This window comes from Hylaeus anthracinus, unplaced genomic scaffold, assembly GCF_026225885.1.
Source record: "Hylaeus anthracinus isolate JK02 unplaced genomic scaffold, UHH_iyHylAnth1.0_haploid 11985, whole genome shotgun sequence".
NCBI classification, from domain to species: Eukaryota; Metazoa; Arthropoda; class Insecta; order Hymenoptera; family Colletidae; genus Hylaeus; species Hylaeus anthracinus.
The window spans coordinates 11,012-23,514 of NW_026534333.1; the positions used below are offsets into that span (position 1 = coordinate 11,012).

General features: G+C 44.6%; 1 protein-coding gene across 9 annotated transcripts in view; it reads right to left on the bottom strand.

The window, feature by feature from the left end:
- Positions 1–1,451: 1,451 nt before the first annotated feature.
- LOC128886983 (acetylcholinesterase-like) overlaps positions 1,452–12,503 on the bottom strand; it is a 29,311-nt gene continuing 18,259 nt past the window's right edge. For 6 of the 9 annotated variants that reach the window (XM_054142324.1, XM_054142321.1, XM_054142316.1 and 3 more), the window contains 7 exons: positions 9,942–10,268; positions 9,427–9,657; positions 8,743–9,034; positions 7,703–8,338; positions 7,420–7,581; positions 6,979–7,157; positions 1,452–4,088 (listed from right to left, as the gene is read on the bottom strand). In XM_054142324.1, coding sequence (XP_053998299.1) covers positions 3,931–4,088; positions 6,979–7,157; positions 7,420–7,581; positions 7,703–8,338; positions 8,743–9,034; positions 9,427–9,657; positions 9,942–10,257 — 1,974 coding nt within the window. In that variant the 5' untranslated portion in view covers positions 10,258–10,268 and the 3' untranslated portion in view covers positions 1,452–3,930. Of the gene's footprint in view, positions 4,089–6,978; positions 7,158–7,419; positions 7,582–7,702; positions 8,339–8,742; positions 9,035–9,426; positions 9,672–9,941; positions 10,269–11,683; positions 12,136–12,503 lie in introns of those variants that run through there. The other 3 variants (XM_054142322.1, XM_054142319.1, XM_054142325.1) reach the window with 3 other exon arrangements.

Below are 12,503 nucleotides of genomic sequence, written 5' to 3' on the forward strand. Positions count from 1 at the left end.
TCTCAATCGGTGTAGCCCTGCCAGGGAACGTTTTTAGTTTTTATACGCATTATGTACCTACATAGAATAGCGCCTTGTTACGTTGCCTACGTAATTGACCATTGACAGCCAACTCGATAAGGTCGCAAATTAAACCAAATTTCTCGCGATATTAAAGTTATGCTGGATTAATGTGTAAATAATTGTCAGCAAAAGAAAAGAGGATACATAAATAGTAAGCCGTAAGTTGTGATGAAACTCCTCAAACGAGTTTCTTTGAGAATACGTTTAACGCGTTTCAAGAAGAAACTTTTTATTCGGTCGATCTATCGTAATCCTTGATTGATTTCGATCGTCCGTGCCATGTAATACCAGACACGTGTCCTCCATTCGACGATATAGTATCTATCTCGAGTTGTAATCTTTTTCCCGATAAATGGCCAGAATCGTAAAAAATGTCTGGTTTCACATATTTTGATATACAATTGCTTTTCTACCTTTTGCCATTCCAACGAATCTACAGGTACATCATATTACCATCGTTTATCGCATATGTATATTATTGTATATTGTCAATTTGCGTGCGTAATACCTTGGATTCTTTTGAAACGCACGGTGGCGCAGATACGGTGGTTATCCGTACTTGTACAACTTGTACATTCTGAACGAGAACCACGTATATGTATACATATGTATGCGAATCTGATCACGTATCGTAGGATCGACAGAATCGATCGAGAAATGTGCGATACGGTATACGGTTCTTTTACGTTGCGTTGCGTTTTCTTTCGTTGTGACGCAATAAATAATTGTGGTTTACAAAGTATGTACAAAGTAATAACGAGACGACGCCGACGGTGCCGTCTCTAAACCATAATCTCTATACAATTCTACATACATATGTATATTTTTACGTAGGTATGTTTATATGTATAGTATGTATAATGTTATCGTACATAATGCATCCAACTTATCGCTGCGAATCTCATGCGATGAGATAGAAGCGTACTCGTACCCGCAAGCTCCCTATCCTATACTATACGATATACATCTAGTTTCATCTTGTTGGTCATTAAATTCAATCAACGACTATTCCTGTAAACGAAATGTATATGTAGTAGTTGGTTAGCAGAAGAATTACAAAAATCACCTGTTTTACATACGTATAGAGTAATGGAACCTTTTAACCATAACTACCATACTCGCAAACATACATATGTACATGTTGTCGAGTATACGCATCTGTAACAAAGAAACGATATTTCCGCGTAGAATGTATCCAAGATTCGGACTAAAGAAGGATTCGATAATCGATTGAACATTGTACATACTTGAACAAAGGACGAGTACACATGCGAGTACGTGTACGCGCATGGTGCCATTCTACTTATACTTGTAATAATAGTCTCTATAAATAATTGGCGATTAATTAACTCTTAATTAACTCGATTCGGGACAAGTTCGTACACGCACCAACCTTGGCATGGAGAAATATTTAATTATTTTCTTTCTCTTTTGGTAATTCGAAGGATTCGATTTGTTTTCTTCTCGTGGAACGTGACCAGGAACTGGAGTGATTTATTTAAACTTTACTGCTCGTGTTTCCGCTGTTCACCGACGCCAACGCGACGGCGCAAATGTGTCGGATATTCGATTTATTTTTATTAGCGACGTCACGTTTCTCGCGTCGATTAGTTATAAGTTGTGTACGTCGTGTCGGTATAACGTTGCTCGAAAATTCCGTTAGATTGAATTCATTTTGGAAGAGCCTGCATGGGAAGTGAGAAAATGTTTGCGACGAGAAAAACGTCAACGTTTTTTGTGGAAAAAGCAACTTTGCGTTTGACATTGTTTGATGTTTTTGTGGTTCGCCGTTACATGTCATTTTTCATACATGTCATAAATTGCTTTAACCTGTTTGCCGTAGCCCGTGCGTAATCGAAAGCTTTACGATTACGCTTTAGAATAGCCTAACTAACGTTGAAATTGCTTTATATTTCGCGACGATAAAATTCCACGGAAAAACGAACGGTCTGTTCGAGAAAGAAGGAAATGAAAATGTAATTTTTACGCGTAAGTTGCAATCGACGACTGAAAACTCGTCGCGTTATCCAACCGAGTAAGAACTTTGGCAAGGCGGGGCACAGCGTTGCAAGCAACAAACTTGGATTAATTTTAATTTCCTGTATACGATTCCAGCGGTATCGACGTGCTTTTGTTTCATCTTGCAGTTTTAGGCCGACAAATATTGCTTAATGCTGTCGCATCGAGCGCTGGATGTATCCTTTTTTTCTTTGGAAAATTCAGATAAAACAAACATTCAGAAAACTGCGAGCCATATTTCTAAGGAGACAACATTTAATCGTGATTTTCTTTGAAAACAATTGTTTAAGAAAATCATTTTCATCGTTACTTTTGTAAAAACAGACGTCGCACGTATCGCGTCGATTCAGCGTCAACGCCTTGCCAGCTAAATAAAAAGATAAAATACTAGATTGAATATTATTTATCTGCATATACCATACTGTATATACAACATCTATGTCCTTTGCAAAGTAATCCCAACAACGTTTTCAACATTTACGCACACTCGTACGAACACATATACACACGCACGCGTACACCCACTCGCGCACATTAGCGCGTGAGCTCGTGTACATTTAAATACACATATGCATACAAACTGTTTAGCGAAAAGATTAATTTACTTTTTCGTGATCAGGGAGATTGTTGAAAGTTGAAGACATTTTACGAGGACTCGATGTCTTGCTGGCAAATTTTCATGCGTCGGCCAACATTCGTCTAAAAGGACACGTAACAAGTAGGAATCTAAAAAGTACCCGCTTGTTCCTCGATTCCAAGTTTAGATCCTCTGTTTCGCGTGTTCTGTGTGCGCGTCACAACGTTACGATGAACCTCGCCGAAATATATCCATTACCGAGGGAAAAAGCAATATTTGAAAAAAATGTCAATTGATCCGATTCTACTTGTTTCATTTCGTTTGGTTTCTATTCGATCGCGATTCGATTGATGGAAAACGGAAGAAAATGCGACGAGTGATATTACAAACACGATGGAAAGTAGAGGACGAGACGCGATGGTAAATTTTAGTACGAGTAGTTGTAGCTCCCGTTAAGATGCCCGGATTGGAATGCATGTTACCGCGACTGAGGTTATCGAAAGGTTTTTTTTTCGAATCGATGTCGAGCGCGTAACAACACCCGTCCGATTCGCAAGTTCTTTCCTCTTATTAACGATATATTTTATCGTGCTTAATGAAATTCAAAGTTGAAGTTGTTTCAACCGTTTGCTGTAGCAGTCTCATTTTTGTCTTCGATTACTCTCGTCTTCTGTGACCGCGGCTCCGTCAGAATCGCAAACTACGGTTTCGTTCACTGATCAGTCCTTATCCTTAATTTTGATCTTGCCCTTGCCGTTGCCCTTTTTCTCCCGTCCCCGTCCTCGTCTTGCTTCGCAGCCAGAGCCAATTCCTGATCCGTTGACAGAATAAAAAAGAAAAAGAAATAAAATGGCACTTTTCCATGACATCGAGTTGAACAAGATTCTCGTGTCCTCCTCTCGTCTAGTATACAGTTTCTACCATTCTGTATCTCGAAGAGATTTCCGTAGGTCTGCCCGTGTACGTATGCTATCACCACCGAAACATGGACTCGTCGAGCGCGCTCGGCCAATCGAGGACACATGACCGCATTGATATGTCTGTTTATAATTTTGTATTTTTCCATTTTTGTTGTTGATTCCAGTCTGGTCATCAGCGATACCGTCGACTCGTCGCGACAGCTTATACGACTGTTGCGTTGTCTGCAAGTTTCTTCATTCTTGCTCGTCCTCGTTCCGCCAGTGCGTATTTTCGGACTTGTTCATACGTCTCGTAAACCGATCTTAATTTCCTCAACGATCGAGGACGGTCCGGGCGTCTTGGTGCAAGAGCTAAACGAAGCCTCTGGTGTCAAAGTTCGGTACAAGACCGATTCTGTGATCGAACATCCCGGCGATCAGCATCAGGCTCGTGATCGCAATCATCAGATGTTTACCATGGTTCGAACTGGTGCCGCTGCATGGCTCTTTCGAGGCATGTTCCAGTTTCGCTGAAACAAAAGACGGATGAAATTTCAAATTTCAAGATTGCAAGATTTTTAGTCGAATCAAAATTTGTTACAGTCAATGAAACTCGACGAAAAGCCTATCGTACGCTAATAGTATACACTTTTTCCTTAGAAATCGTTGAAACATAACTATTGCAAAAATTCTACAACGATCAATCGTAAAGTCACTGCGGTATTCAACAAGAAAATCTCACTGGATGGATGGCCGATTAACGTGCAATTATCCACGCGTGTTGGTCAAGTGTACGTGTGACATGCGAACGGGTATGCCATGGTGACAACAATGGTTGAGATGACGGTGACGGTTGTACTGGCGATGGTGATGATGTTGGCGATGGCGATGGCGATGGCGATGGCGATGGCAGTGACAGTGACGGTGACGGTGACGGTGACGGTGATGGTGACGGTAGCATCGATCCACCCTGGCAAAGCGGCCAGTTGCAGCCTCCCACCCTCGTTTGCCCTATTCGTCCGTTCGTTTCGTTCCCAGGTGCTGCGATCAAAGCCCACCTCCTCGACGTGCCCGTGCCATACCGTGCACTGGTCGTACCCTGCTGTGCCATTCGCCCCACCTTTTTATCTCTCCTCACCGTTCGCATAATCAGTGTCTTGTTTTTGAAAGCGTGAGCATCGATCGTGTTTGCGGCCTATTTGAAAATTGCTCATTCCTCTCTTTTCGATTGCATTTCGACATGATCGATCGGTGCAACGAACAAGATTTTTGTTGCGATAATCAAACTTTTACGATATAACTTCTCGAATTGTACAAAGCGATAACAACTAAACGACCATTGATAAGAAACTTGGCAGGGAAACGGAATCGATTTCACAAAAATATCGTCTACTTATATGATCGATGATAACTGATTCGATGTCAGAGCAAAGTATCGAAGCTCAGACCAGCAACGAGCTCTGCGAGTCTTGCGACGTAAATTTCTCGTGGAAGGATTAATTTCAAATGAAAAGGGTGGAGTCCGATATACGCTGCGAATGTTTACTCAAAGTTTCGTTTGGTCGATAAAGTTGCGAGGTTGTGAGACAAGTTGGCTAGTTGTGCGGGAGATGGATCAAATTTCATTACCGTTTCCGCTTGTCGAGAACTTTTCGTTCTCGATCGATTGTGAAATCGAACGAACAACGGAGGGATGCTGCTTCCGCGTTCAGGGCTCAGGCATTCTCCTCGCATCCGGCGCTACGTTACGACCGAAGCGTAGCCAACTATGCGTGTATGCGTAATTATCGGGTTACACGTTCTCCCTATTCTAAGAGACGGTAACGGAACGTACAAAACGACACGAGTAAATCCAACGTCTGGTGACGTGTAGGCGAATCGCGACAAAGGCAGTTAGGCACGTGATCGACGGAGATCATTCCGTAATTCGGTAATTCGATAATTACTGTTGATTCGCCGAGGTTGATTCATCCTCGAACTCTCTGTATACGGAACCCGAGAAAAATACCAATGGAATGTATCTGTGGTTACGACAATAGTTTACCGTGTAAACGAGACCATTAGAGCTCGTGACAACGACACATCCCGGTGTTGTATCGTCTGCCTTGACCACGGTGCCGCGCCGCGCCGCGCCGCGCCGCGCCGCGCCACGCCGTAACATGCGGTTAACCTTTCGAAGCCGATCGACGTAATTATAAAGCAATGCCGCGGCCGCGCGGGCGATATCGTCGTTCTATTTAGAGTGTCGCTGTCCCAGACCAGAGCGTCTTACCTACCTAGATATGCGGATTGCAGATACATAGATACTTGTTGTTTAATCGTACTTACAAGTTCGCTAACATTGTATTATATAATCCAGCGAGTAATAATATATAATTTGATAGAAAGAAACTAACCGAAGCAAAGTAGGAGAGACCGTATAGAGAGTATTCAGACCGTAGCAACCCTGTTGGCCATATCGGTACGAACGCGCCAACGTCTCGAACTTGTAATCGTTGATGGATCCTTTTCCGTGCATATTTCTTTTTAATAGACCAGCCGAAAGTTGCTCGATATGTATCTCGACGCGTTATCAGCCTAGCAAAACTCTCACGGCTAAATAACCATTATTAATCGTTAATCCATGCTATTGCGGTGCCGGAGGCGGAGGTGGAGGTGGAGGCGGAGGCGGAGGTGGAGGTGGAGGTGGAGGCAGCGACGTCGGCGTCGCTCTCTTGAGTTTGCATCATTTATTCAGACCTCGTATCAAGTATCTCGTGGTTCGCGAAGCGTTCCACTTACCGCTGAGAAACGGACCCTCGATGACGAGGAATCCGTCGAGAAGCCTCTGGATCGAAAGCTCTGGCTGTTCTTGCCGCGAATTCGATCGAAAGTAATCGGTCAAAGTAAGAAAGAATCAAATTGCGATATACATACATATACATGTATAGTAAATCGATTGGACAAGAACGCGTATCGAAGGAAATTCGAGCAGCAAATCGCGAAAGAAGCGAAAACACTTGAAAGATTAAACCAAGGAAAAAGGCAGTCGTTGGAAAAAAAGATGCGATAACCTAGATACCTAGATGCATACAATTCGAAAAAAGAATGAGAGTGGATATGGACCATTGCCAAAAGGGAAAAAACTCTGAACATAATGTACAATTTCTATCAAGCTTACCGCGGTACCGAACCGCAGCCCGAATAAGAAAGAAAGAAAGCAATAGTGACCCGAATAATTGGTCACATCGGGATTGCCAACTATGTATAATATACGTTTGATACTATAATAGTATCCTATAAACGAAACACGAATACATTTTCCTTGCAACTACTCCGCAATATCTCAACCATAAAAAATATTATTAAAAATACCATATGTGTACGTGTAGTGTACATACATGTATGTATCGTATGATGTAGGTATATAATATTACTCACAAGTAGCGGTGAGAAGTTCGGGAAGGTACTTTTTCCAAAAAGTGCACTGCCTCGCTCTAGGCCCGTTTCCGATTTCGGAGTTGTTGGTGTCCAGGGTCAGATACTCTTTGTTCGCGACTGTGTGCGGCGGCCAGTAAGGCGCGCTCCATGATCCAACATCGGTACCAATATTTGGATCTCTAACGCAATTATCACTCGTTATTATTGTATTTCGCTTTCTAGCGAGCAAACAGTTTGTTTTGTGTCGTTTGCCGTGATCCAGTGTAACACGTATTCGAGAGTATTTTAAATTAGCAAAAATATCCAGCCGTAGGTACATGTATGTATACCGTATTATTAGGTGGGTATCGAAAGGGAAAGGCTCGACTGAGAATGAGTGGCCGGTGCGGTGCGCGACGGGATTAAAAAAGTATTGGTAAAGTTTCGAGAAACTCGACGTACCCCGTTTTTGCAAAGTTTGCCCAATACCGCATCATCCTCTTGGACAAGGCCACTTCTTCCGACGTGTAACCTTTCGAGGGGTCCAATGGCTCCCCGAAGATGTAATTGATCTCGTCTGCATGCATCACACCAGTCCATCTCGGCCAGGGATTATTAGCAGATCTACAAAGGGAGTAAATGTAAAAGGATAGATGTGAATCGGTCCGAATAGTTTAATAATCGTGATCGTAGCAACGCAACGCAACGCAACGCAACGCAACGTGATAACGATAAATCTACTCACCTGTGCTTGTAGTAATACATGTAAACGTCGTTTCCCGTATCCGCGTATCGACCAGCGAATTCGTTAACGTTACAGGTGAATTGATAGTCGCCGACAATTTTGTCTAAAGCGTCGCGATTCGCGTGCGGGTCGTCCGGGCGCAGCCAATCGGTGTACTCGTAGATGATCGCTTGCCGACCGATATGACTGACGTACGGGTTCAGTTCGGTGATGGCAGTAACAAACTTGTCCCTGCTGACCTTGACGTCCTCGGCGCCGTCGATGCGAAACAGTTCGGTCAGATAATAAATGATAAAATAGAAACCCTCCTCGGTGTTGGAGCCCATCATGATATTGGCCTTCTTGAACGATGCGGTGAGCAGGGAGCGTTGCGGCGTCTCGTCGAGGAAGGCGCCGTCTATAACGGGCACGAAAGGAAATTCGCAAATACCGAGAGTGCCCCACTCGTTTTTCACAAGGTCCACCGGATCCTTGTTTATCAAGCAATCGATCACCTCCCGTAAGTTCTCGCGATCGTGAGGACAGCCGACGGCCTCCGCCAGTCGGATGCCACGCACTATCGATTCGTCGCGCTTAATGATGGCCCACGGAGCTGTGGGTGAGCCTGACTGCATGATGGCTTGGTTAAACAAGTGCCTGGAACGCAAACACGCATCGCGGTGTCTCTGGTTAAACTCTGCTCTCGCCGGAATCGTACGATCCATTTACGGTAGACATAGACAGTAGAGACTAGTAGCTGTGTCTACTACCGCTCATAGGTTTCAAACTACTCTTTTACGATTCCCTCCTTTACTTTACAACTGACGACAACAAACGCGTCGTATACCGACGAGAGCATAACCCTCAGAGGGTATCGGTATCGGTATCGGTATCGGAATCGGAATCGGAATCGGACCGTTTTGCAGATATATTCAAGGTCGTATCGAGTTACGTATCGGAGGAAGCTCGAAGCTTACGATCGGTAGCGTAAATGTCAATGGCACCGACAACAAAACAATGTAAACTGACTAACAATAAGGAGAAAGAGGAGGTATGCGCACCTTGACAGAGGCGAAAGTAGGTGCATAGAAACGGAAACTGCACCCGCGCTCTCCCCGAACAGGGTCACGTTGTCAGGATTTCCGCCAAACGCAGCGATATTGTCACGGACCCACTCGAGGGCCATCAGCTGATCAAACAGCCCGGCATTCCCAGGTACGTCCGACGTTCCGAAGTAGAGGAAACCCAGGCTGGCGACTCGATATTGCATCGAGACCAAAATCACATTTTCTTCCGACACCAACGTTTTGTGATCGTAAACATCGAGGGTCGCTGATCCAGAGTAAAAGCCACCTACAAGGATTGCGCGCGGTTCCATCTCGACTCGATTCACTCCATCCTTCTATCTATACTCGTTTCTACCGCTATCAGCCAATCTAGCCAGCCCTAATATCGATATTCACTTTTACTCGAACAACTCTTACAACGCGTTACAGAGTTATCGTTTGTCTCGATAACCGAGATATCCGAACGATTTATGAATCTTGTCCCATCCGATCCGGATTACCCAGTTGTACAGTAAACACATGCGTTTCAAGTAGTAAAAGAACACGAAAACTAGCTCCGAGTTCGAAACTCGGCCTCGTATAGAAACGGCCATCGGTCTAGGCGACGCGACGCGCACGGGACCGATCTCTAATCTACGAATCGGTCGAAACTAGAAACAGGTGTCAGCTACAACTCACCACCGAATATCCATACCAAAACAGCGGCATTGGTAGGCCTAGGCCGTGGCGCGACCACGTTCACGTAAAGGCAATCCTCGCTAAGCGGCGTGTTTGGATTCCACATAGTAGCGCCTGGGAAGTCGCCAAACACCGTGTCCAGAATCTGCACGCAACTATTCGGTAGCGTGGTGGCGTTCAAGATCCCCGACCACCGTTCCGCTGGTCTCGGATGCCGAAATCTCAGAGGTCCTGAAACAGCATCGCTGCTCGCAACCCAAACCACGTGGAAACAAGTGTGCGTGCGCAATAAATACTTGTCCAAGAAACTCTGACGGGTCGACGGATTCCAAAGAAATGTCTTACTATGGTAACGAAACTTGCATCAAGCTACAACCTCTGTTCAACGAGAAAAGAGATTCAAGAAGGAAGGAGGATTGTTGCGGATCGGAATGACGCGTGCAGGTACGATCAACGCCCCGTCGCGGCGTCTTCGGTAAAAGGTTAATTACGTAGATCGAGCAGTTTCAACTTACCGAGTGGTTTCTGCGCGTAAGGAATTCCGAACCAGGCGTCGACCTCCTTTCCCGTGGTGGCAGTCATGGTCTTGCCCATGACCTTGCCCTTCTTGGTCTCGACTATCAACGGATCGTCGTTCGAATTGAGGGCAGCTGGTCTCGGTAGCTCCTCGCTCGTTCTGCCGAAACCTTTCGCGTCCTCGTGGGACATGTCCGCGTGATGTCTACTTCTATGCGATGGTAAACTCCAACAGCCATTCAGTTGGATGACCACCGTTAAGCTTACCACCATCAGCGCCTCGAATTTCGTCAAGGAACTTTGCTTTTTCGGCATCGTGTTCTCGTCTGAAACACCGTGTTAGATTTGATACTCGTGCTCGTACTTTTATCCAGTTTTATTTTAACGACGCTACACCAACCGATATGCAGATTCATTCTCTCGGCATATGTCCAGAAAAGAAACGATATACGATTGCTTCTCTTCGACTCCCATACTTTACTATCTACATCGTTCTAACGTTAAACACGTTATCCTGACCGGATGGACAGTGACGGCGCTCCCGACCAGTAATCGTAATCGAATAACCAAATTTTACAGCCAACAGTTTACTTTAGTTGGAAGACCGTCCACGTTTTACAATTCAACATTATCTACCATTCGCGTATCAACAACGTGACGATTAAACTTTGATAGCGATCCAAAAAGGACGTTTAAAACACCTTTTCCACGATTTACCGTTGCGATACCATTAGATGTTACAGTTTTTAATAAAGTCAGATTAAATTTATTCGATAAAGGATTAATAGTTGGTCAGAGGAGAAATATAGCCATTCTTGTCTAACGAAACGAACGAATCCAGAAGCAATGTTGAAATTCGTAGATTGCTGAAAAATCTTAACTGAATTATTTCAGTCTTCTCGATTCGAGCAGCTGGTAGCGGTGCGAAACAGTTTGTTGCTCCTAGGTTCGGTACACGAGTAGAGCGAAAACGAAACTGAAATGCACTCGGAGAATCGAGCACACCCAGGATGACTCCATCTCGGGCAAAGCGAGTGTCGAGTACTCTTAACCCTCGTCGTAATAAACGTGCGCTCGTCTCGTCTCGTCTCGTCTCGTCTCGTCTCGTCTCGTCTCGACAGCACGTTCCGATAAAAAACAGAGGAGTACCCTTTGCACGGTACAAATCGCTCGGAAATGATTGTTACTTGTTCTTGAATGAAAACTGATTCGAGACCCGGCCATTCGACTGATTTAACCACCTGCGGTGAAAAGACAGACGCGATTGTCGCAGAAAAAGAAATTACGCCAACAAAAAAAACCACAACGGAGGTGTGTAATGTGCGCTAAACATAAAAAACCGAGTGAAACTACGTACGAGTGTAAATGTGTCTTGTACCGTTACGCGTTTCAAACTGTTTTCAAAAATACCACGCTATCGTGTAATTTGCACTCGACTGTTCTGGCACGCGCAACCGTGAATTTCTTTGCACCGCAAGTGGTTAAGATAATAGCGTTGGCCTTTACTCGAGGACACGTGACTCGTGTCGCGTTTTCCAAAACGCTTTCATCGATCAATTTTCGAACGTTTACTTCGACCACGTAACGGTCCATTTTACTTGTCTTGTTATTTAATTATTTAACAATCTCGATTTTAATGCTGGTGCGAGCAGGTAGAATCGTGCTATGGAATTTTAACCGTTATTTAACAGAAACGCATCCGTGATTAATTTTGCAAATCAATTTATTTCGATAAACTCACCACTGATAGAAATGGACAATTCCGTTCCCGGATTGCGATCGGTACGTGCGACACGACGCGATATGCTTCTCTTGTGATTAAATATACCGGTAATATTGTACTTATTTTCGCACTGCTATCATCTCCGCATACCTGTACTCTGCGCCCTCCCAGACCTTTGTATGTAGTTTGTACACTCACACTCATCGATGCAACATGGTTAAATTTGTCTAGCCCGTAATCGTTTTCATAAGTTGGCTAGATCGTGTTATACGAGACTACGTTCTCTCCTTGGAACGACACATATCTCTTCGTTCCCTCGGAGCCTGGTCGCTAACTTTGCAACCTGCGAGCTGCAAGCTGCAAGCGTATCTTTCACACGTCAAGGAAATATGTCGTACAGTTCTCTACACGAAGGTCCGCGTTGATTGGTCATTTCCTACGTGTTACGTCTGTGTGAACGATGCTCGCCTGGCTGCGTGCGCGCGATTGCACACGCAACGGCAAGCGGCGAGGCGGCGAGGCGGCGAGGCGGCGAGGCGGCGCGGCGAGGTGTTATACGCGGAAGCGTTCAACTCGTGAGAGAATAGAGCGTATTACTGTCATCAGGAATGATGATTTATTACCGAGCGCTCGCGGTCGGTTGTCCGCCAATCAAGTTACCGGAGAAGGAAATCAACTGCTAATTTCGAAATTCACCTTTCGACATTTTAACCAACTGGTTCGAGAAAACGATGCAACGACCAATTTTAATTACAAACAAATTCTCTAAACCGTTAACGTCAGTCGACCAGCTTTTTAACATAATTTTAACACCATCGATATTCTGCCCGTTTCTCTC